At 37.4% G+C, this 22,252-nt stretch overlaps 1 protein-coding gene across 3 annotated transcripts in view; it reads right to left on the bottom strand.

The window, feature by feature from the left end:
- MACROD2 (mono-ADP ribosylhydrolase 2) overlaps positions 1–22,252 on the bottom strand; it is a 2,044,226-nt gene that overhangs the window by 105,643 nt on the left and 1,916,331 nt on the right. For all 3 annotated transcript variants that reach the window (XM_028499297.2, XM_028499299.2, XM_028499300.1), the window contains exon 13: positions 20,507–20,575. In XM_028499297.2, coding sequence (XP_028355098.1) covers positions 20,507–20,575 — 69 coding nt within the window. The remainder of the gene's footprint in view (positions 1–20,506; positions 20,576–22,252) is intronic.

The following is a 22,252-nucleotide window of genomic DNA, read 5'->3' as shown; positions in this document are numbered from 1 at the left end:
AGAGTGAAGTAAGTCAGAAAGAGAAAAACAAATACTGTATGCTAACACATATATATGGAATCTAAAAAAAAAATGGTTATGAAGAACCTAGGGGCAGGTCGGGAATAAAGATGCAGACCTACTAGAGAATGGACTTGAGGACACCGAGGGGGAGGAGGGTAAGCTGAGAAAAAGTGAGAGAGTGGCATGGACATATATACACTACCAAACGTAAAATAGCTAGCTAGTGGGAAGCAGCCACATAGCACAGGGGGATCAGCTTGGTGCTTTGTGACCTCCTAGAGGGGTGGGATAGGGAGGGGGGGAGGGAGGGAGACACAAGAGGGAAGAGATATGGGGACATATGTATATGTGTAACTGATTCACTTTTTTATAAAGTAGAAACTAACACACCATTGTAAAGCAATTATACTCCAATAAAGATGTTTAAAAAAAAAAAAAAAGAAGGAAAGATATTGGACCAAGAAACTTAGAGAAAGTTAGAGAGGGGAACAGCCTGGTCTTGCAGAACAAAACAAGTTCTGTAAATTTCATTTTAAAAACTGACCCTGGTGGGGGGAAAAATCAGGCAACATCTGGTATTACAGGAAATGGGGTGTATAGAGGCATTTGTATGATGAAGGCAATGTTTTGCCTCATAAACTGAGAAAAATGTGTTAAAACAAAATACTGTAAGATGTTGTTTTATGAGAACCTTGGGAAATATACTATGGATTAATGTAAAAATGGTGTTTTCTATTTCCAGGAAGATTTTATCTTAATCTACTACTGCAATATTTTAGACTAGGTTTAAGTATGAGTTCTAGATATCATTATAATAGATTTTCCTCATGCAATGACTGACTATATTAGTCTGCTAGGGCTGCCATAACAAAATACCATAGACTAAATGACTTCAACAACAGAAATTTATTTTCTCAAAGCTCTGGAGGTGAGCAGTCCAGGATTAAGGTATTGACTGATTCGGTTTCTGGTGGGACCCTCCTCCTGGTGTGCAGAAAGAAGCCTTCTTGCTGTGTCCTCACATGGCCTTTTCTCAGTGTGTATGCAGAGAGACAGAGCTTGAGATCTTTCTCTCTTCCTTTTCTTAATAAGGCCGCTAATCCCATCATGAAGGGACCCATCCTCATGACCTAATATAACCCCAATTACCTCCCAAAGAGCCCATCTCCAAATACCATCACGTTGGCTAGCAGCATTAACATATGAAATTTGTTTGTGTTTGAGGGGACACAAACATTCTGTCCTTAATACTGACATATGCCTTTCTGCTGTTTGGATGATTTATTTGACTTCTGAATGTGAGCTATTCAAGTTGGTACCCTTGTTGCCCATCAGAACAATGTCTCAAAATGGATTTGGAAATGGAATCTTCCCTAAATGTAAGGTTCTCTTTCCCTATCCTAATTCTCTGGGGTTAATTGTCATTGATCCTTAAACCATATCAAGTAGTCAGTGTTTGGATAGGATGGACAAAGTAGTGATAAGTGTTTTGAATATCACCCCAGATTCCCTTAACAATTGGCATTGGTGTCTCTGATCAGGATGGACATGCCCACAGCCCTGGGGCAAGGTCATGGAGACCCCTGGTGTGCCAGGGATAGCAGTGGTGGTGGGAGTTACTTGCAAGGAGGGGAGTTAAGTCACTGTTTGCCAAACACCATCTAAGTATTTCAGTATTTTAAACATTCCTGCAGTGGTACTAGGGTGAGTAGCAGAATATCAGTTCTGTTTGTAGTAGAGAACTATACTGATAAGTTTCTAAAAAAGAGTATACAATAATTCATCAATATTTTACTATTGACTATATGTTGAAATTATATTTTGGATGTACTGGTTAAATATATTATTAAAACTGTTTTCACCCTTCTCTTCCTTAATGTAGCTATTAGAAAATTTAAAGTTACATATGTGGCACTCATTTATTTCTATCAGACAGTGCTGTTCTAGAGAATTTTGCATTAGTCTGACCTGCACTAATAATTAAAGACATGTTTATTTGAAGGCCAGAGTTGTGAAGGTGGGAAACTGCAGCTTGCCAAAGGATGGTCCATCAGAAACTAGAAAATCTAATTTGGCATATAGAGAAGCATCTACAAATGCTAATAGGCATGACTGGGAAAAAGAAGAGTCTAATTAGGTATAATCAGACAGGATGCTCTGAGAAGGAATTAGAGGAAGAAAGAGAATGATAAATTTGTAACAACTACCTCACTACAAAACTACTTATACCCAAACAATATCCAATGTTTGAAAATTTCTGCTTTATGTTGATTTGACCCAAATTTCTTAGCTTGGCATTCAGAGTTCTTTATAATCAGGGCTCTACCTTAGTAACTAATTAATAAGTAGATGAATGGATCCATCATTGAGGCCAAGTGAGTCTGTTCATCGAACAAAAAAATAGGGTTTTTGATGTCCTACTTCCAACCTTTCATGGTTGCTCCTCTGCCCAACTAGAATAGCTTCTTTCCATCTATGACATCTGTGCATCTTTCAGATCCCAGCTCAAATCTCTTATTCTCTACCCACACTTCACAGATAACCCCTTGCCAGAGATGCTCCCTGCCTCCAAGCTCCTTTGACATGTTCTTGTGAAATCTTTCCTTTGTACTTGTCACTCTGTCTGGTTTGTTAGCTGTGTCACATCCTAGTTAAGTGGCCTCTGACCATGTGCCTTATTGCTCTGTGCTTCACTTTCCTTGTCTGTAAACTGGGGTGATAACTGCATTTATCTCATATATGAGAGTGGAATGAATGAAAACACGTAAAATTTTTAGAACAGAATCTAATGTATAATAAGGATTAAATAAATATTAGCTGCAATTAGTATCTTTGTTGCTGATTTTAGCTATGTAACACATGCCTGGATATCTCATTTTTCCATCTCATTTGTAAATTCCTTGAAGGTCAACAGCAATATTTTTTTCTTCCTCTTGCAGAAGGTCTTACAAAGAGTTAAAATCCAGTCAATATTTGTTGATGGCCATAACACCATTTTAATTGGTGCTTTTAGATTTTTAAATCTAAATATGTTTTAATTGGTATTTTCTGAAGGCCAGACTTTGTACGAATCACCAGAAGATAAAATGATGGACAACACATATGCTATCCTTCCCCCAATGAAAATTAAGTTATAGTGGAGGGATGGGCAAAAGGTAAGTATGCAAAAGAAAAGCGAGGTTTACATGGTTACAGATAGTTGTAAGTGTTATGGAGAAATGAGCAGGGGGTTGGGATGGACGTTTAGTGGAGGAGAGGCCCTACCTAAAAAGATGGCCAGAAAAGGCTATGATGAGATGGAGGCATAGTGAGGGGAAAGAGGGTTCTGTGAGATAAGAATGGAGGGGCAGGTACAGTCTGTGATGGTACGTCTTACATGTTGTAGTTACATGTTTGCATTTTACTTTGAGGGAAACATGAAAGTATTATAGGAATTCAAGAAGCAGTGGGCTGAATATGCTCATTTTGCTTTGCTTGGGAATGTCAGTCGGCCTTAGGACCTTTTACTTGACTTACAGAATGAGATCATATTCAAGTATGATATATTAATATGACCATGAACTTTGACCTATATAAGGTTAGCCAATTCATATAGGGTCCAAATATATACCCTTGACCTTGGACTCATTAAAACCAGATATCTATATAACATATGAATGTGTGAATTCTAGACCAAATATAATAAGATATCTGCCACTAGGAAAACCTATAAGCAGATTCGTGAATCAGAGCTCTGTTTGAGCCCCTATTGTGACACATTCCCATTTATTAGCTTATGTAGAGACCCTGTTGTTCATGTCATTTTTGAGGGAACCACTTCAAATATGAATCTGAAATAAGGAAGGATATGAAGCATTAAAACATTATAAAATTATAGAGTCTGCTATAAAACACAGCAGGCAAAAATCTAAACATATTATCATTTAGTTCTAGGCATTATTGATTTTAAAAAACAGCAGGTAACTTGAAACATAGACTTGTCCTTCAAAAGAGGAGTGTGAAAAGATCAAGTATTTACCACTCATTTTCATGGCATTAGCTGACATCCCATAAAGACTTAATAGTGTGTGTTTCTTAATACAGAGCAGACTCATGGCATAAGGGGGAAAAAACACAGAAATGAGTGATTTTTTCAAAAAGTCTCAAGCTCAAGTCTATTCTTTAGCCCTCAATACTTGTGTAGTCCAAGGCAAGTTATCCAACCTGAATCTTGGTTGCTTCATTTGTAAAAAGAGGGAAAAAATAGTGATAATAATAATGCCACCCCTCTTTGGAAAATACAGGGTAGCTATTCAACAAATCTGTTTCCTTTATCCTAGTCACACAAGAAGGAGTAACTTACAGGACTAAGAGGACCTCTCTTGCAGTCAGGTGGTACCATGCAACTGAGTTCTGGCTAATGGAAAGTGGGCAGAAGTGGTGTGTGTCACTTTTAGTCCTGGTCGTAAAAACCTTCTGTGCAACCCTTTCTCTCTCTTCTTCCTATCTGCTGTCAAGACTCAAGGCAGCCTTAGGGACCACAAGCTGGCCTTGTGGTGCCTCCATCACCTTGAGTCCCTGAAAGACTGTAGGGAACATGACCTCTCACTGTGGATTTTATATAAATGAGAAAATAAATTTCTCTTGGGTCAGTTTGACATTTTTGTTACAGCAGCTAGCATTCCCTAATTCATATTCCATCTCAAAGAGTCATTGAAAGAATTAAGTGAGATGGTACTTGGGTACTATAAAACCTTTTTGATTGTCATTATTATTAAAACCCAACCAATTAGGATCAGTGCACAAAGCTCTTTGGACACAATTTCTTCATTACCACCGAAAGAATTTCAAAGGAAGAAATGAGCAAAGATGACGTAACATGACAGCAAAGATATTTTTAGATATTTATTTTTTAATCCCACCTCCATTTTTTTTCCTCCTGAAAAACTAGCAAAATACTTGTGACAATAGCACTCAAACCTAGTTTCCCAGGAGGTGATAGTCCATGGTCAGGAGGAAGATATTTTTCTCTTTTATTTTTTTTCCTTCCAGAAATCATATTATGTGATCTGATAAGAAGAAAGAATCTTTGCAGTCAGAATTGTACTTAAAAATTCAGGGCAATGCACCCCAATGTTCACTGCAGCATTATTTACAATAGCCAGGACATGGAAGCAACCTAGGTGTGCTTCAACAGAGGAATGGATAAAGAAGATGTGGTACATATTTACAATGGAATACTACTCAGCCATAAAAAAGAACAAAATAATGCCATTTGCAGCAACATGGATGGACCTAGAGATTACCATACTGAATGAAGTAAGTCCGACAGAAAAAGACAAATAGCATACGACATCACTTACATTTGGAATCTAAAAAAAGGGTATAAATGAACTTATCTACAAAACAGAAATAGAGTTACAGATGTAGAAAACAAACTTATGGTTACCAGGGTGTAAGGGGGGAGGGATAAACTGGAAGATTGGGATTGACATAAACACACTACTATATAAAAACCAGATAACTAATAAAGCCATACTGTATAGCACAGGTAACTCTACTCAATACTCTGTGATGGCCTATGTGGGAAAAGGATCTAAAAAAGAATGGATATATGTATATGTATAACAGATTCACTTTGCTGTACACCTGAAACTAACACAACATTGTACATCAACTATACTTCAATAAAAAAATTTCAGGGCATATGGTCACCATACGAACCATAGTGAGTTCCTGGTTTCTTTATACTTGATGAAAAAGGCAGACTGTTGGGTAGGAAGCATGGTTCAGAGAGAACAGTTAAGTAGGAGGAGGAGAAAGGATGAGTGGAGATGGAAGAATTGATGTTCGTAAACTCAGGAGACACTCTTTCTGGGAGTGAAGTGGGAGCAGAGTCTGATGTGCTCTGTTAGCTCAACCTTGGGGGAAGCACGGGGTGAAGAGTTTGGTGGGGGCTTTGACCTTGGACAAAGAATGTTGTCAGGAAGAGGAGGGTGTATGTGTGGAAGGGTAGCCTGACCTCCTCCTGCTGATCCTGGCAAACATCAGTGTTAGGTAATAAATACGTAGCTGCAGATCCAAGTTCTCTGGATGAGTCTACACCAGGACTTCCAGTTGGAAGGAAGCTCTGACAAGCAGAAAGCAGAAAACTATACGATGAGAAAAGATGGTTGCTTATTTTCCTAAACTGAAAAGAAAGATTCGGAGAAGTTCAGTGCCTGGTGCTTGGAGTAGTCTCAAGGTCTTAACTGTCAACAGAAATGTTTGTCTCATTACATGGTTAGGATAGAGTTACTGAGTGAATATTTAGTAATGACTGCTTCAGAACGTGGTTGGCACGGACAGCATTTATGGATGGTTTAGGTAAACTGTAACAGTTTAATGGCTTTTGAAAAACATGTCTTTGGAAAGACTTAGATCTTTATGAGTCTCCCAGTATCACAAAAACATCATAAATCAAAGATCAAGCTGGGAGAAATCTTGTCTTGCAGATTCATGTTGGGTCTAAAACAGTGTCTAAAATCCCAGTCTTCCAGTTTATCCCTCCCCCCTTACACCCTGGTAACCGTAAGTTTGTTTTCTACATCTGTAACTCTATTTCTGTTTTGTAGATAAGTTCATTTATACCCGTTTTTCAGATTCCAAATGTAAGTGTGCTGTTTTGTGTATGCAAACGTGTATATGTGAGGGTTACTGTCCTTTTGGCCTGAGAAAGAAGGCTAATTTCTAAATGAAATAGAAAACTTTCCATTAAATGCCACCAATGTTTGTTAGGAAACCTTGTCTTTGTACTTGATTAAAAAATGTTTGTCTTTGCCACTAGCTAGCCAATTATTCTTTTCTTTTTGTTAAGGAATGCAGCAGTTCTGAAACATTCTCTGTCTCTCTCAATAAATATACCCACCCTGGGAACAGTGGTGGGAAGAATAGATGACAACAAACATCATTAGGAATGAGGCAGGATACACATTTCTGCTCATGGAAATCTAGTGTCAAAAACTGAGAGGCTACATCATTTTCTGAAACTTGGGAGAATATTCCCTCAACAACACTGTGCCACAATGGATTTAAGAAACTCAGTCTCCATTTTTTAAAAGTTATTTTACTATTGCTTATTTTTATTATAACAGTGATTATGATTTATCGAAAACAAAACTTTAAATATATTTTTAAATTCTTCTGGATAGGAAGTGGACCTGGAGATTATCATACTAAGTGAAGTAAGTCAGAGAAAGACAAATATCATATGATACCACTTATATGTGGAATCTAAAAAAAATTATACAGGGACTTTCCTGGTGGCACATTGGTTAAGACTCCATGCTCCCAATGCAGGAGGCCCGGGTTTGATCCCTGATCAGGGAACTAGACCCCACACGTATGCCGCAACTAAGAGTTCGCATGCCACAACTAAGGAGCCCACGTGTCACAACGAAGGAGGCCGCCTGCCACAACTAAGACCTGGCAAACCAAATAAGTAAATATTTTAAAATAAATAAATTAATTAAATGATACAAATGAACTTATTTACAAAACAAACAGATTCACAGAGTTCGAAACAAACTTGTGGTTACCAAAGGGGAAACGTTGGGGGGAGGGGATAAATTAGGAGTTTGGGGATTAACATATACACACTACTATATATAAAATAGATAAGCAACAAGGATCTACTGTATAGCACAGGGAACTATACTCAATATTCTGTAATAACCTATGTGGGAAAAGGATCTAAAAAAGAATGGATATATGTATATGTATAACAGATTCACTTTGCTGTACACCTGAAACTAACACAACATTGTACATCAACTATACTTCAATAAAAAAATTTCAGGGCATATGGTCACCATACGAACCATAGTGAGTTCCTGGTTTCTTTATACTTGATGAAAAAGGCAGACTGTTGGGTAGGAAGCATGGTTCAGAGAGAACAGTTAAGTAGGAGGAGGAGAAAGGATGAGTGGAGATGGAAGAATTGATGTTCGTAAACTCAGGAGACACTCTTTCTGGGAGTGAAGTGGGAGCAGAGTCTGATGTGCTCTGTTAGCTCAACCTTGGGGGAAGCACGGGGTGAAGAGTTTGGTGGGGGCTTTGACCTTGGACAAAGAATGTTGTCAGGAAGAGGAGGGTGTATGTGTGGAAGGGTAGCCTGACCTCCTCCTGCTGATCCTGGCAAACATCAGTGTTAGGTAATAAATACGTAGCTGCAGATCCAAGTTCTCTGGATGAGTCTACACCAGGACTTCCAGTTGGAAGGAAGCTCTGACAAGCAGAAAGCAGAAAACTATACGATGAGAAAAGATGGTTGCTTATTTTCCTAAACTGAAAAGAAAGATTCGGAGAAGTTCAGTGCCTGGTGCTTGGAGTAGTCTCAAGGTCTTAACTGTCAACAGAAATGTTTGTCTCATTACATGGTTAGGATAGAGTTACTGAGTGAATATTTAGTAATGACTGCTTCAGAACGTGGTTGGCACGGACAGCATTTATGGATGGTTTAGGTAAACTGTAACAGTTTAATGGCTTTTGAAAAACATGTCTTTGGAAAGACTTAGATCTTTATGAGTCTCCCAGTATCACAAAAACATCATAAATCAAAGATCAAGCTGGGAGAAATCTTGTCTTGCAGATTCATGTTGGGTCTAAAACAGTGTCTAAAATCCCAGTCTTCCAGTTTATCCCTCCCCCCTTACACCCTGGTAACCGTAAGTTTGTTTTCTACATCTGTAACTCTATTTCTGTTTTGTAGATAAGTTCATTTATACCCGTTTTTCAGATTCCAAATGTAAGTGTGCTGTTTTGTGTATGCAAACGTGTATATGTGAGGGTTACTGTCCTTTTGGCCTGAGAAAGAAGGCTAATTTCTAAATGAAATAGAAAACTTTCCATTAAATGCCACCAATGTTTGTTAGGAAACCTTGTCTTTGTACTTGATTAAAAAATGTTTGTCTTTGCCACTAGCTAGCCAATTATTCTTTTCTTTTTGTTAAGGAATGCAGCAGTTCTGAAACATTCTCTGTCTCTCTCAATAAATATACCCACCCTGGGAACAGTGGTGGGAAGAATAGATGACAACAAACATCATTAGGAATGAGGCAGGATACACATTTCTGCTCATGGAAATCTAGTGTCAAAAACTGAGAGGCTACATCATTTTCTGAAACTTGGGAGAATATTCCCTCAACAACACTGTGCCACAATGGATTTAAGAAACTCAGTCTCCATTTTTTAAAAGTTATTTTACTATTGCTTATTTTTATTATAACAGTGATTATGATTTATCGAAAACAAAACTTTAAATATATTTTTAAATTCTTCTGGATAGGAAGTGAGATTGTTTCCCAAACTATAATTTGTTGCATTAAAAATGTTTAACAATTTTTAAAATAAGATTTGGTCAATTAAAATCGGAAATGCCACATGCTTCAACCTCCCCTGAGCTTCTCAATGCATGTCAGCATGTTGAAGGCTCTGAAAAGTCCTGCAGCGTGGAAACTACTTGTCTAAACCTGTAGTTTCTAAAATGTTTTGGCTGCTGAATTCTTTTATCATTCATTTACACTTATTAACATCCTAATGGATGCTATACAACTTTAAACATGGGAATATCTGAGCAAGAGCCCCACCATGTTATGGATCTGAAGTGAATTCTTTTACATTGCATTTCTCCAGGGTCTCTGCCCAGTCAAAATATGACCACGTGCCATCCTACATGAACCACTGTCATGGTCTCTGTTTTTCAGAGAAGTCGGATCTTAAGCAGTGGCAAAAGTACATATCTTCAAAATTAAAACTGGAAATCCTTTAAAATGCCTTTAGAGTATTCAGCTTTTAACTCAAATATTAATGTATATTTGATTTCAATGCACATTAAAGTCTGAGAATCACTGGGTTAATCTGAAAGCCATTTCATAGGAAATTAGGCTGGTTTAATCAAAATTACAATAAGCTACCACCTCATACCAGTCAGAATGGCCATCATTAGAAAGTCTACAAACAACAAATGCTGGAGAGGGTGTGGAGAAAACGGAACCCTCTTACACTGTTGGTGGGAATGTAAGCTGGTGCAGCCACTATGGAAAACAGTATGGAAGTTCCTCAAAAAACTAAAAAACTAAAACTAAACACTAAAATCCAGCAATCCCACTCCTGGACATATATCCAGACAAAACTCTAATTTAAAAAGATACATGCATCCCTATGTTCATAGCAGCACTATTCACAATAACTAAGACATGGAAACAACCTAAATGTCCATCAACAGATGAATAGATAAAGAAGATGTGGTGTGTGTATATGTGTGTATATATATATATACACACACACATATACACAATGGAATACTACTCAGCCATAATAATGAAATAATGCCATTTATAGAAACATGGATAGACCTAGAGATTATCATATTAAGAGAAGTAAGTCAGACAGAGAAAGACAAATACCATATGATATCATTTAATATGTGGAATCTAAAATATGACACAAATGAACTTATCTACAAAACAGAAACAGACTCACAGACACAGAGAACAGACTTGTGGTTGCCAAGGGGGAGGGGACTTGGGGGAGGGATGGACTGGGAGTTTGGGGTTAGCAGATGCAAACTAGTATATAGAGAACAGATAAACAACAAGGTCCTACTATATAGCACAGGGAACTATATTCAATATCCTGTGATAAACCATAATAGAATAGAATATAAAAAGGAATGTATGTATATGTATAACTGAATCACTTTGCTGTATAGCAGAAATTAATGCATTGTAAATCAACTATACTTAAATAAAAAATAAAAATCAAAGAAAATTAGACTGCTCTTAGGACATGCTCTGGATTTATCCAGATTGGCTAGGAATACACCTTTTATGGGACTATCTTAAAGAGTTATTCCAAACATTATTTTTTATACTAATTAACAAGAAAGTGAGAAGATAGAAAAAAATTATACTCTAAGAATAGTACATTTTTAGGAGTCAATGTTCAACAAACATTCTTGAATATGTGTGAGTGATATTATGATTTTGATTTGTCGACTGAAAAGACTTCGTGCATTTTTGGTGGGGTGAGTACAAATCTTGGTTTCCCTGCTCCCAGTGTGATTGCTTGCCCTGGTATAATTATTAATAGCACCCTCATCACTCTCAAAAGTGCGCTTGCTTTAAAGATGTATGATTACTCTTATTAGGCCACACTGACAAAAGCATCCTAAAATATGGATATATGGACCTTCCATTCTAGGTCTTTTCTATAAGAGAATAAAATGCAAAGCAGGTAGAAGGAGCTATAGAAGGAACAAAAGGAAAGTCTATGTGTGGTATTCAAGCCAGGCTACCCAGCTATCAAATCCCTGGTGAATGGGGGCCAGACAGGGAGTTCTGAAGTACTCCTGCTTGTCTGTATAGTTTACTCCAGTCGTTTTCACTATTCAACTGGTCTCTGCCAGTATGATGTACCAGAGCATGTTCACCTTGATGGGCAGCCACTGGGCCACAGCTGTTGCGAAATATTTTGAATATCACCTGTGATCGAGCTTCTTTAACTTTATGCATGTCAATAGATTTGATGATTCAATGAGACATAGGAGTCCTGTTTGGAGTAGTTAAAATTCTAAAGCCAACACATATATTTAACCACAATAATTGTAAAAAAAATAATGTCAACACCTGCTGAAAGTTTATTATTTTTGAGCAGCTGTTACAAGCACTTTCACTTTTCACGACCCTGTGATATAAGTATTATTATTATCCCCACTTTACAAAGGAGAAAACTGAGGCACAACCTATAAAAGTTGGCCACACAGTGGTGATGTGAATCCAGAATAAATTGAGGCTCATAGAGGCTACACGACTTGCCCCACAGAACTTAAAAACTAGGCCAGTGATCCTGAAAATAGATTACAGGACTCCTTGTCTTAATTCAGACCCATTAGGACCAACAGTTAGATCCTACTGTGTGTTGGACAAGGGTTACTATCCCACTCAATTGATTTCCATAACCTAGTCTGGGATGATTTTCTTTCCAAGCCTCACTCACCAGATCTTTAGAAATATGCCCAAGAGATCACATAACTGAATTGACTGCTACAAATATGTAATTACAGTCACACTTAATTTGTAAGGAAAAAAATATATATGTGAAAATGTGATTGGACAGCAACTGCTACTTGCCTTCCAATTGCTATATATATGTTAAACTATATGTATATTAAAATATATGTATATTTTAAACTATACTAAATGGGAGATAAATATAATTTTAATACTAAAAAGTAGATAAATGATTTTTATCTACTTCCACCTATTTAATCCGATTTTAAACATATTTAATCAAAGCACTTGAAAAGCTTATCCAAAAAGCCTTACCATAAATTAAGCATAAATAACTAGCCTCAGCCACTGGAAATAATGTATATACATTTATCATTTAGAAGAAGTTTATTTTGTTCTCTTATAGCGTAAGAATATCCAAATCTGAAAGTGAACAAATAGGGAAGTCTCTGGCTCAAATTTACATTTGTGTTTTTACAGCATAACATTTTGGGGAAAAGTCACTTCTGAAATAGGAGAATTCTGAAAGGGAATTTCATCTAATATGAGCCTTAAAAATAGTAATAAATATTTTGGGACAGTGGCCATGACATTAGGAGAATTATAAGTGGCCCATTTTTTATGATGGGTTCTATATCCAATACTGAGGACTTACTATGCACAAGTCACTGTGTTGGTCTTGAAACATGAAAATGAATGAGATTTGGTATCTGATTTCAAGATATTTACATTCTAGTGAGTTGGATATGTCATGTATATAATATTGATACAAGGCACATGATAATTTTTAAACACATTTATAAGAAACAGTAGAATACATTCTAGTGAGTTGGATATGTCATGTATATAATATTGATACAAGGCACATGATAATTTTTAAACACATTTATAAGAAACAGAAAAGACAGCTCACTATTGTATGGGATGAAATGTAATAAGGAGGGGAGAAATCAAGAAAGATGAAAATGTGCATGCCCCCACCAACCACCCCACATTATCTAATATAATTCCTGTCCTTGAAATGTTGGCTGAGTTAATTTGATGGAAGGAGGGGAGGGAGAAAGGGAGGGAGGGGAGGAGGAAGAGAGGAAGGGAAAAATGAAGTAAAAGACTGATGTAAAGGTAAGATATTGGAAGTGAATCTTGAATAAACAGATGTGGCAGAATGATGGCTGAACACTGTAGGCCAGTGGTATTTGGGAAACGACAAACATGTGAGTTGGGCTACAGAGTAGGGTACATGTGGGGTATGAGGAAGTATGGAACCAGACCATACAGAAAGGGGTTTGGGCTTTATATCTGGTGGGTTATGTAGTTGGAGGTTTCTGTGTAGTCATTTCTTTGTAAGACTTTCACTATGGGTTAGAGTCAAGGCTATAATGTGGACCAAGTAGGCTGGTCTGTTCTGTTGCCTCCGTCCTACTGCCCTGCTGGCTTCTCTTGGGTCTTAGCTTTCCCACGCTGCCCTCTCACTGCATCCTAGCCCCCTCAGGCAAGGAATATCCCTTGCTCCAGAAGCATGATTTGGTGGGATGGAAAGAGCATGATTGGGAGCAGTATGGTAGGATGGAAAAAGCATGGTTCAGGCAGACTTTGTTTCCAAATTCTGATTCTACCTTTTGGATAACTGGACAAGTTTCTCAAACTTTCTGAGCCTCAATTACCTGCAAAATTGGGATAATAATACTGACCTTGTAAAAGTAATGAGATATTTATTACTTTATACCCATTGAACTGGCAAAAATTAGAAATAACAAAAATAATGATTGCTGATGGAAATACGAATTGTTATAGTCTTTTGGGAAAGCAGTTTGGCAGTACCTGTTAAAAACACATACTCCTCAAAGCAGAACTCACACTTTTGGAATCTTTCCCATGCAAAAAACAGCACTGCTTGTAAAGATATGTGGGAAAAAGACATTTATTGCAGCATTGTTTCTATGGCAATAAAGTGGGAAGAAAGTGCTTGCTCATCACAGTATAATGGTTGAATAAATTATAGTGCATCCAAGCTATGGAATATCACTTGAGCTTTCAAATGGATAAATTAGATCTACACAAATGACTTGGAGGGATTTCTACAAAGTTTTTCTGTTAACAAAAAGTGCATAGAATATGATACAGTTTTTATAAAATAAACACATACATTTAACAATGGCTAAAAATTTGGTGCCTCTTACTGTGTATCAGATACTCCTCGACCTGTTTAAGGGTATTGACTTGTTTTAATGTTCAGTATCCTGTGATGGAGGTGTTATTATCATCCCCATTTCACGTATGAGGAAACTGAGGCGCACAGAGACTAAGTAATTTGCCCAAGGTCACACAGGTCAGAGGAGAGCTAGAATCTGGACTCTGGAAGTTGAAATCAGAGACCAGATCCTTAATCAGGGTGTTTTACTCTCTGAATAACTGGAAGGTGGGAAGTAAACAAACAAGATAAAAGGGAAATTACATTAAAGTCATGCATCATATGATGAATTTATATACAATTTTATGTGGGTGTGTATATTCAGAAAGTGACGCATGAAGGAATGGTCTCCAAAATGCGGATGGTAGTTATCTCAGGGAGCTGTGATTGCACATGTGTTTTTATTCTATTCCTTATATGCCCTTTAATTACTTGAATTTCCTACAATGAACATATATTATTTAAAGAATCAAAAAAGGGAATAAACTCTATTCCTTGTAGAAAAAAAGACTTGTATGCATTTTTAAATTTATTTGGGTTTTCTTATAGGAATGATCGTGAACATCGACAAAGTTAAAAGCATGTTCCTGGCCAGTATAGAATTTAAAACTGAAACCAAAGAAACGACTCAAAATGGAAATTGGGTAAGCAAATTATGGTCTTTTGCTTATTGGAATATACAATTAAATAATATTAGACTATCAAAAGACATGGAAAAAATTTTGCAACCTATTGCTATATTTAAAAGACAATTTCAAACTAGTATACATTGCAGAATACCCTAAAAAAACTTCATATATATACGTGGTAGCTTAGAAAAAAATCTGGAAGTTTATATACCAGCATACTACATATGTTTATTTCTGGGGATTGAGATTATGAGTGATATTTTTCATTTCTTCTTTTGCTTATTTTTTCATTTAATAAACACACATTACTTTTAAAATAAAATAAATGTAAGCAATAAAAAATATCTTAATATTTTCCCTAGTAAATCAACGAAAAATCAAGATATCATCCTGAGGAACTGATCATAGATACACACCCAGATTTATCTAAAATGTATATACTGCATTTCTCTATTATTTATAATAGAGAGAAAAACTGTAAATAACTACATAATCTAACATTAGGACACTGGTTATGTAAATTGTGGGACAACCATATGATGAAATATTATGCCTCCAATAAAAAACATGCCTTTGAGAAATTTTTAAAGACATGGGAAAATATTCATGGTATATTGCTAACTGAAAAAATAGAAGACTTTTTGTTTTTTTTTTTTTTACAGTTTAAACCTTAAAGGGAAAATCATTATATGCTTTTACATTTTATATTTTTCTGCATTTAAAAATACTTTATAATAAATATGCATTATCTTACAAGTTGAAAAATAAATGTTATATTAAAATAGAATAAAATACTACCATTTTTGAGGATTATGTGAGATCATGCAAGTATTAGCCATGGGAATCAACACTGATAAAGTAGTTCTCCTCTCCCCACCCGCCGCGGACACCTTTCTCTCTCTCCTTCCTGACTCTCAGGTTACCTTTCTGTGAAATGAAAAATAGATTGTACAGAAATGTAAAGCACTGAGTAGAGCACACACTCCATATATCTTAGTTCTTTCCCCTTTACTGAACTACCAGAGGGCAGCGGCTCTCATTCCACATTTCAGACACTTACCATCCAAGAGTGATAGCCCTGGGTGTCATGGTGTATCCAGACACTGCATCAGTGCAGATCTAGGACAGGGGACAGCTCTGTCCCACAGTGGTGGGTAGTGGGGAGGATGCTTAGTAGGGGGATAATGGATTTCTAGAATAGGGAAAGGACTAAGAAGAATCCTACTAGGGAAGTCTGAGGGGAATTTCACAGGTGGCCCAATGTTTCGTTTCTCTCCAACGATTTAGATAAGGAATAGAACAGAATCTTCTGGAGTTGGCACCACTGGCCCAGGCTTACAGCTACCCGTGGTTGGGAGCACTTATGCTCATCTCTTGCACATTCCTGAATCCGACTCCTCATAGATAACCCCATCCTTTCTTTGCTGTCCTCTTTGGCAAGGCTGACTCTTGCTGGAGCTTTCCCCCTATCCTACAGAAATTTTGACCTGTAGGAGGCCTGAAACTAGATTAAGGGCTAATGTGTCCTTTGCCAAGTGACATCCCACTTTGTAAACAGCAGACAGCAATGCCATGACTTACGCCGAGTTCCAAAGGAATACTAGCTCGGGTGTGCACACACCTGAGTATTAGTTGATTTTGTTAATATTAATGAGCATATGATTTGGTCTAGTTGCCCTTTAAATTCAAATTAGGCACTGATTAAATAATAAGACAGCAGAATCAGGATGTGTTTAAACAGCACTTTCCCCCCTGCCCCAGTAAGGTGCCTTGGTCTTGGGTGTGAGTGAGGATGAGCTATTAAGAGTGTTGAGATAACAGAACAGAGAGTTCTCCTTGAATTAAGCAGACTGACTATATCTTAAATAATGATGATGATGATAATAAAAAATAATAATAACTTTGCAGCAGTTTCAACCAGAATACTTGATATTCCTAATACAAATTTTACTCCTGGGTTTAGAGTCTCTCCATCTGATTGCCTCTATATTCGTTAACTTAAATAGCCTTCACATTTGTACTCCTGGGTTTGTTTTTAAGGATTTAAAGTGTAAACTACCATTAAATCAATAATTGGAATATTTTTACCAGTAGAGAAAGAAATCTCTTAATAGATAAGTGTATGCCCTATTTTATAAAGGACCTCAGAGCTCCTATCAACCAACAGATATTTTCTCAGGTTTCTTTACCTTGGAGTTCATTTCTATTCAGTCCTGGCTGCTGCATCCCTGGCTTGCACCCCTTGTGTGGATGAATTATTCATCGGCATTCCTCCTCCTCACATCTCCTCCACCCAACTCAACTCCTGCCTGCCCGAAGGCTGTGATGAGTCATTGGGAACAGGTGTCCTCTGTCTGGAGCTCACAATCTAGCTCTTGATACATAAGCCAATCAGTTGTACCTCCTTCTGTTAGCAGCTTGCACTGTTAGCTGTTATGCGGGGTAAATGGGCAATAAACATCCATTCTTGGTACCCAGTGGGAAATATGTCTAGAACATTTGAACAAAATCGCTGGCCTAGAAGACACCCCAAAAGACACTTCCTCTTGAAATTCTTCAACTTTCACATATCTGTTTTAATTTTTAAAAAATCTTATCTCCCAAACCAAGTGACATTAGCCAGCTCATTTTTTCTTTTGTTTTTAGTCCTTGTACTCTAGAAGACACCAGTTTCCTGTGGGAGCCAAAATTATAACAAATATAAAGCCAGCCAACCAACAAGCAAAGCTGAAAATAACTAATGAGGCTCAAAATCTTTGGGAATTATATTGGAAAGAATACTAAAAAAAAGGCCAGTCCATAATATTGGTGATTCCAAGACTTAAGAAGAAGATGCTGGGTCAGGAGCAAAGCCTGGAAACAAAGACAAGAGAGCAAGGGCTCCTTGAAGAACTTTGGTCAGCAAAAATATTCTGCACTTAAACTGGAGAGTGTAATAAGCATTTTTATAAGCAGCCTTATAGCTGCAGAGCTCATAAATAGCCCAGATGTCACCAAGGAGATATATTTCTGCATGAAACTTATAATGGTGAATGTTTGAAATGAATTCGCAACATATATGAATGCCTTTTAACCTCATCATGACCTCAATCTCGGAGGCTCTCAATGGTAAATTCATTTATTTTTCATCCTAAGCTATGTATCTATCAATCAAGCTATGTATCTATCTCCACACTTGCCGTTCTGTAAGCAATAGATGCTTGGCCTAAGCGTTGTAGTGATAATCAGTTAAAATAGTGGTCTTCTGTACATGCTATTTCAGAAGGAAAAGGCAAAAATCATAACCTGTATATTCTATTTTTAATGGAAACTGGATCACTTGTTAATGTGGATTTCAAAATTCTTTTCCTTAGATCCAGAGGTTAATGGATATTAATAATTTATTTTGGTAAAAATCCCTAAAACTTCACATTTAGTCTTATTAGGAAATTGCATTTGTGATATGTGACAGAACTTGTTGGAGTTACCACCATTAAAAGTTTCATGTAAAAAAAAAAAACACAAAACATCTGAAAGTGTTCCAAGAAATTGATCCTGGCAGGAGCAATTAATGGTGTGAGATCCTAAAAGCACAAAGAAACACCACAAACAGTGTTTCTATAAGGGTGTGATATCTCCAAACCAAACAGCTCTACAGGAAAAATTTCAGTTTGAAGCACTTAAATTAGATTATTTCTTCTGTTTCCTAAACTCTGCCATTCCACTTCAGGACATTGAAAAAATTTGTATCACAGCCTAAATGATTGTGATGTCCGAATTTATTTGCTTAGGATAAACACCACTCTTTATCTTTTCACTCAGGTTTATTTCTCTCTCTAAGATGACCTAGAGTTAATTATGAAAACCTAGGTGATCTAACATGGTTTACATTTTTAGATATTCCAAAGAATTTTAAAACCAGGGATGTCAGAACACATATCTGAGTAGTATGAAGGGAGGTGCCAAGGGATTCAGTATAAAAAAGTGACAATGAACTAGAAAAAGACCACCAAAAGCAACAGTATGGTGGATGCTGTGTTGGGCCACCCACATCCTCCTTCAGGAAGGAAGAGCTCACTCTCCCAGTTGCAGGCAGCCTTCATCCCTCTCAAGCTTCCAGGATCACCCCAGCAGAAGAGAGTTGCTTCATCCGAGGCCACACCCCTTCCCAAGGCAGCCAATGACAGGTGACTTATCAAATGGGAGGTTTTAATAGCCAGACTCTCTCATCCCAACTGGACATCTCAGAATGGTCATGTCATCTTCAGACCAGCTGTGGCTTCTGTTGAGAATGCCCTGTAGTTCAGTTTCTCCCTTTACCCAGTTCTGCATTCTTCCCTTTCCTTTCACAAGTGTTGATTCCAAGAGCTCCCCCTAATAAATGTCAGCTCCCTAATCTCCATCACAGAGTCTGCTTCCCGGGGAGCCCAGTCTGCATAGGTACCAGGTAAACAGTTTGAGCAATGGACGTGTATTATTGTATTCTGTGAGGTAAATACAGTTATTGTCCCCATTCTACAGAGGAGAAAAGTGACACACAAAGAAGTTAGTTACTTGTCATTACTTGTTAATTCCTTGTTAAGTACTTGAATTCCTTGTCAAAGATTACATACATTTCCAGTGGTAGAGACAGGATTTAAGCCTCAACCATCTGGTCCCAGAGTTCACAATCTTAGCAACTACCCTCCCTACACAGGACACCTCATTTAGAAAAACTGTTTACAGGCAACATGAAATGAAATGAATCATGCAAACAGTTGACTATTATTTTTAAAACCATTTTGATTTTCTAAACATTGATTCCAGGTGTAGCTAATATGAATCTTAAGTATGGATATATTTTCGTATCACTCCAAACTGAAGAAATGCATTCAGTGTGTTTATCTAAAAGTTCCAAGTATATCACATGGTTTACCAGATATCCATTTGTACAAATGTAACAATCTCGTCTACCATTCCAGAAGGGTTTTTAGTAGTTATCAATGACAGATATAAAATAATATTACTTTGTGTGTGTGTGTGTGTGTGTGTGTGTGTGTGTACAGTTAATCAGGAGGGGAAGAAAATAAATGATGATTTCATTTTCCTTTAGATAATATATATCTTTAAAACTCTATTATCTGCACATGAATGTCCCCACTATTTCTCTCTCACATTTTCTCCTAGAACCTACATAAATCTTCTTTTACTTTTTTATTCTTCTAAAGATACTTGGGTCAGCAACATTTTCTCATAGTAACTGTCCATAGAATGAGGAATGATGTTCTTGCCAAAGATTTATTTTCAAGGATGCCTTTCAAACATTTCTTCTTTCTTATTCTGTCTAGATAATGGAGCTCTCTGGTAGACGGTTCTCAAATGAAGCCATTCCTGACAAGTAGCTGTAAACAGCCTACTTCTTGTGTTTCAAATAAACATCTTTAAACGTAATTTCTCCAATCATTCTATTGTTTCATGAACAGTTACTTTACAGAGGAACAAATGTAAATGGAGATATAAATTCTGAAAATGGTAGGTATGGAATAAAACAGAGGGGGTTGGATATTTGTGTTGGAAATAGAGATGCTTAAAGAGAATTGGATAGATTTGCACACTGCTTCATTTTCCCATACAAATAAAACCCAAATGGTTTTCTAAGAGTTTGTGATTTTTAGATGTAGTAAGTGGCCTCATACCTTCATCTTTACAGACTTCAGCTGCCTCTTCTGAAGAAGGGTTGGGCATGGTGGCAGCGCTGGCACCGTCTATAAGGCAGAAAGAGAAACACTGTCTCAGAGCCAAATACTGTCAGGTTGGAGCTTTCCTTCCCACCGCACCTCCTACGCCACCGAAGGAAGCAGAAGCCTGTTTCATGCTCTAATACACTGAATGGTCTTTAAAGGGGCTTGGGTTTGTGACTCTCTTCTACGATTAATGGAACAAAAACCCTTCAGTTAAGACAGAGCCTGATGAACGACAAACTATTTTTTTGGTGAAGACGACTGTTTGTTTGGTAGTATTATACTTTGGCATTTTGTTTCTTCCCTACCTCTAGAAGAATGGTACATTATTTTTCTTAGTAAAAGACTGTGAAAGAAAGTATATCCTTACAAGTTTCTACAAAGTGCTTTTATGTTTGTGTTTTTAAAGTTTGGTTTTTCTTAGCACAGCACTTCTATTCCATTACTCCAGGCTGTCAGGCTGCAGGAAGCACATCTGATGGCTGTCAGAGAAGAGGTCCAGGAGAAGGGGTCATTTGTAGGAAAGCACCAAAAGCCGTTTGGTGATTTCATGTCAGCCAAGCACAGAGTGGGGACTAAGGAACTTGGAGGTCCATGCCTGGGCCTCACGGCAGAAACTAACCTCGTCAGAGCTGGACTTTCTTCTTAGTATTATCAGCACCCCAGTGACTCCACTAGCATTCGGGCTCCAGGATAATAACTAACTTACTAACACTAAAATAGTATATTTAAGACAGGAAGGGTTATCAAAATCATTTGGAATGGTTAATACTTGACAAATGGAAAAGGAATATATACATTTTTTTCATGCAGTAACAAGGTTATGGAACTAAAGATAACTCATACACGCATGGTGACTAACACACATTTAAAGGCTAATCAGATATCTTCTAGTATATCCTTCGTCCATAATGTATATGACTGTTACTTTTAGGTCACATCTCTATCAGAACAGAGAGTAAGATTTTTGGTAGGGAGATAACTGGAGACGAATCACTTTCTTCTGTTAGATGACAAACTCCTATTAACATCAAAAGAACAAACTACAAACTTTCAACCTTGCCTTGATGTCACATCATCCCATTTCTCTGCTTCCCTTCACCGCAGAACTCCCTAAAAGAACAGTCCATGTTATTGCTCTGGACTTCCTCATCTCACGGTCTCTCTTGGCTTCATTGATCCTCCTTGAAGTATTCTCTTATCAAAGGTGTCAATGACCTCACTTTGCCAAATTCAATGGTCATTTCTCTTTTCTTATCTTCCTTGACTTCTCAGGAGCATTTCAGAGTCTACTCTGTTCTTTCTGAAACACTTTCTTGCCGTGGCTGTTCCTTCTCCCCTGGTGCCACATGTCTAGAGGCCATGGTGTCCCAGGCCTCATTGTTCTCCTTATTTACATGTTCTCTCTAGTGAATCTCACCCAGTCACATGGTTTTAAGTATCATTTCTCTGCCAGTGACTCCCAAGCCTGTATCTCTGGTCCACATCTCTCCCTAGAAATCCAGACTCAGATACCTAACTGGCTTCTTGACATCCCATATGGCCGAGAGTCCTCTTGCATTTACCGTGGCCAAAACTGAACTATTAACTCTATTAATAAAAACTGTGCCCTGTGGCCAGTCTTTCATACATTAGTAAGTGGCACCATCATCCATGTAGTTACTGATGCTAAAAACCTAGGATGTAGCCTGGATTCTTCTT

Source organism: Physeter macrocephalus, chromosome 14, assembly GCF_002837175.3.
Source record: "Physeter macrocephalus isolate SW-GA chromosome 14, ASM283717v5, whole genome shotgun sequence".
Lineage (NCBI taxonomy): Eukaryota > Metazoa > Chordata > Mammalia > Artiodactyla > Physeteridae > Physeter > Physeter macrocephalus.
The sequence above is the reverse complement of the archived record's forward strand: the minus strand, read 5'-3'. Positions and strand labels throughout refer to the sequence as shown.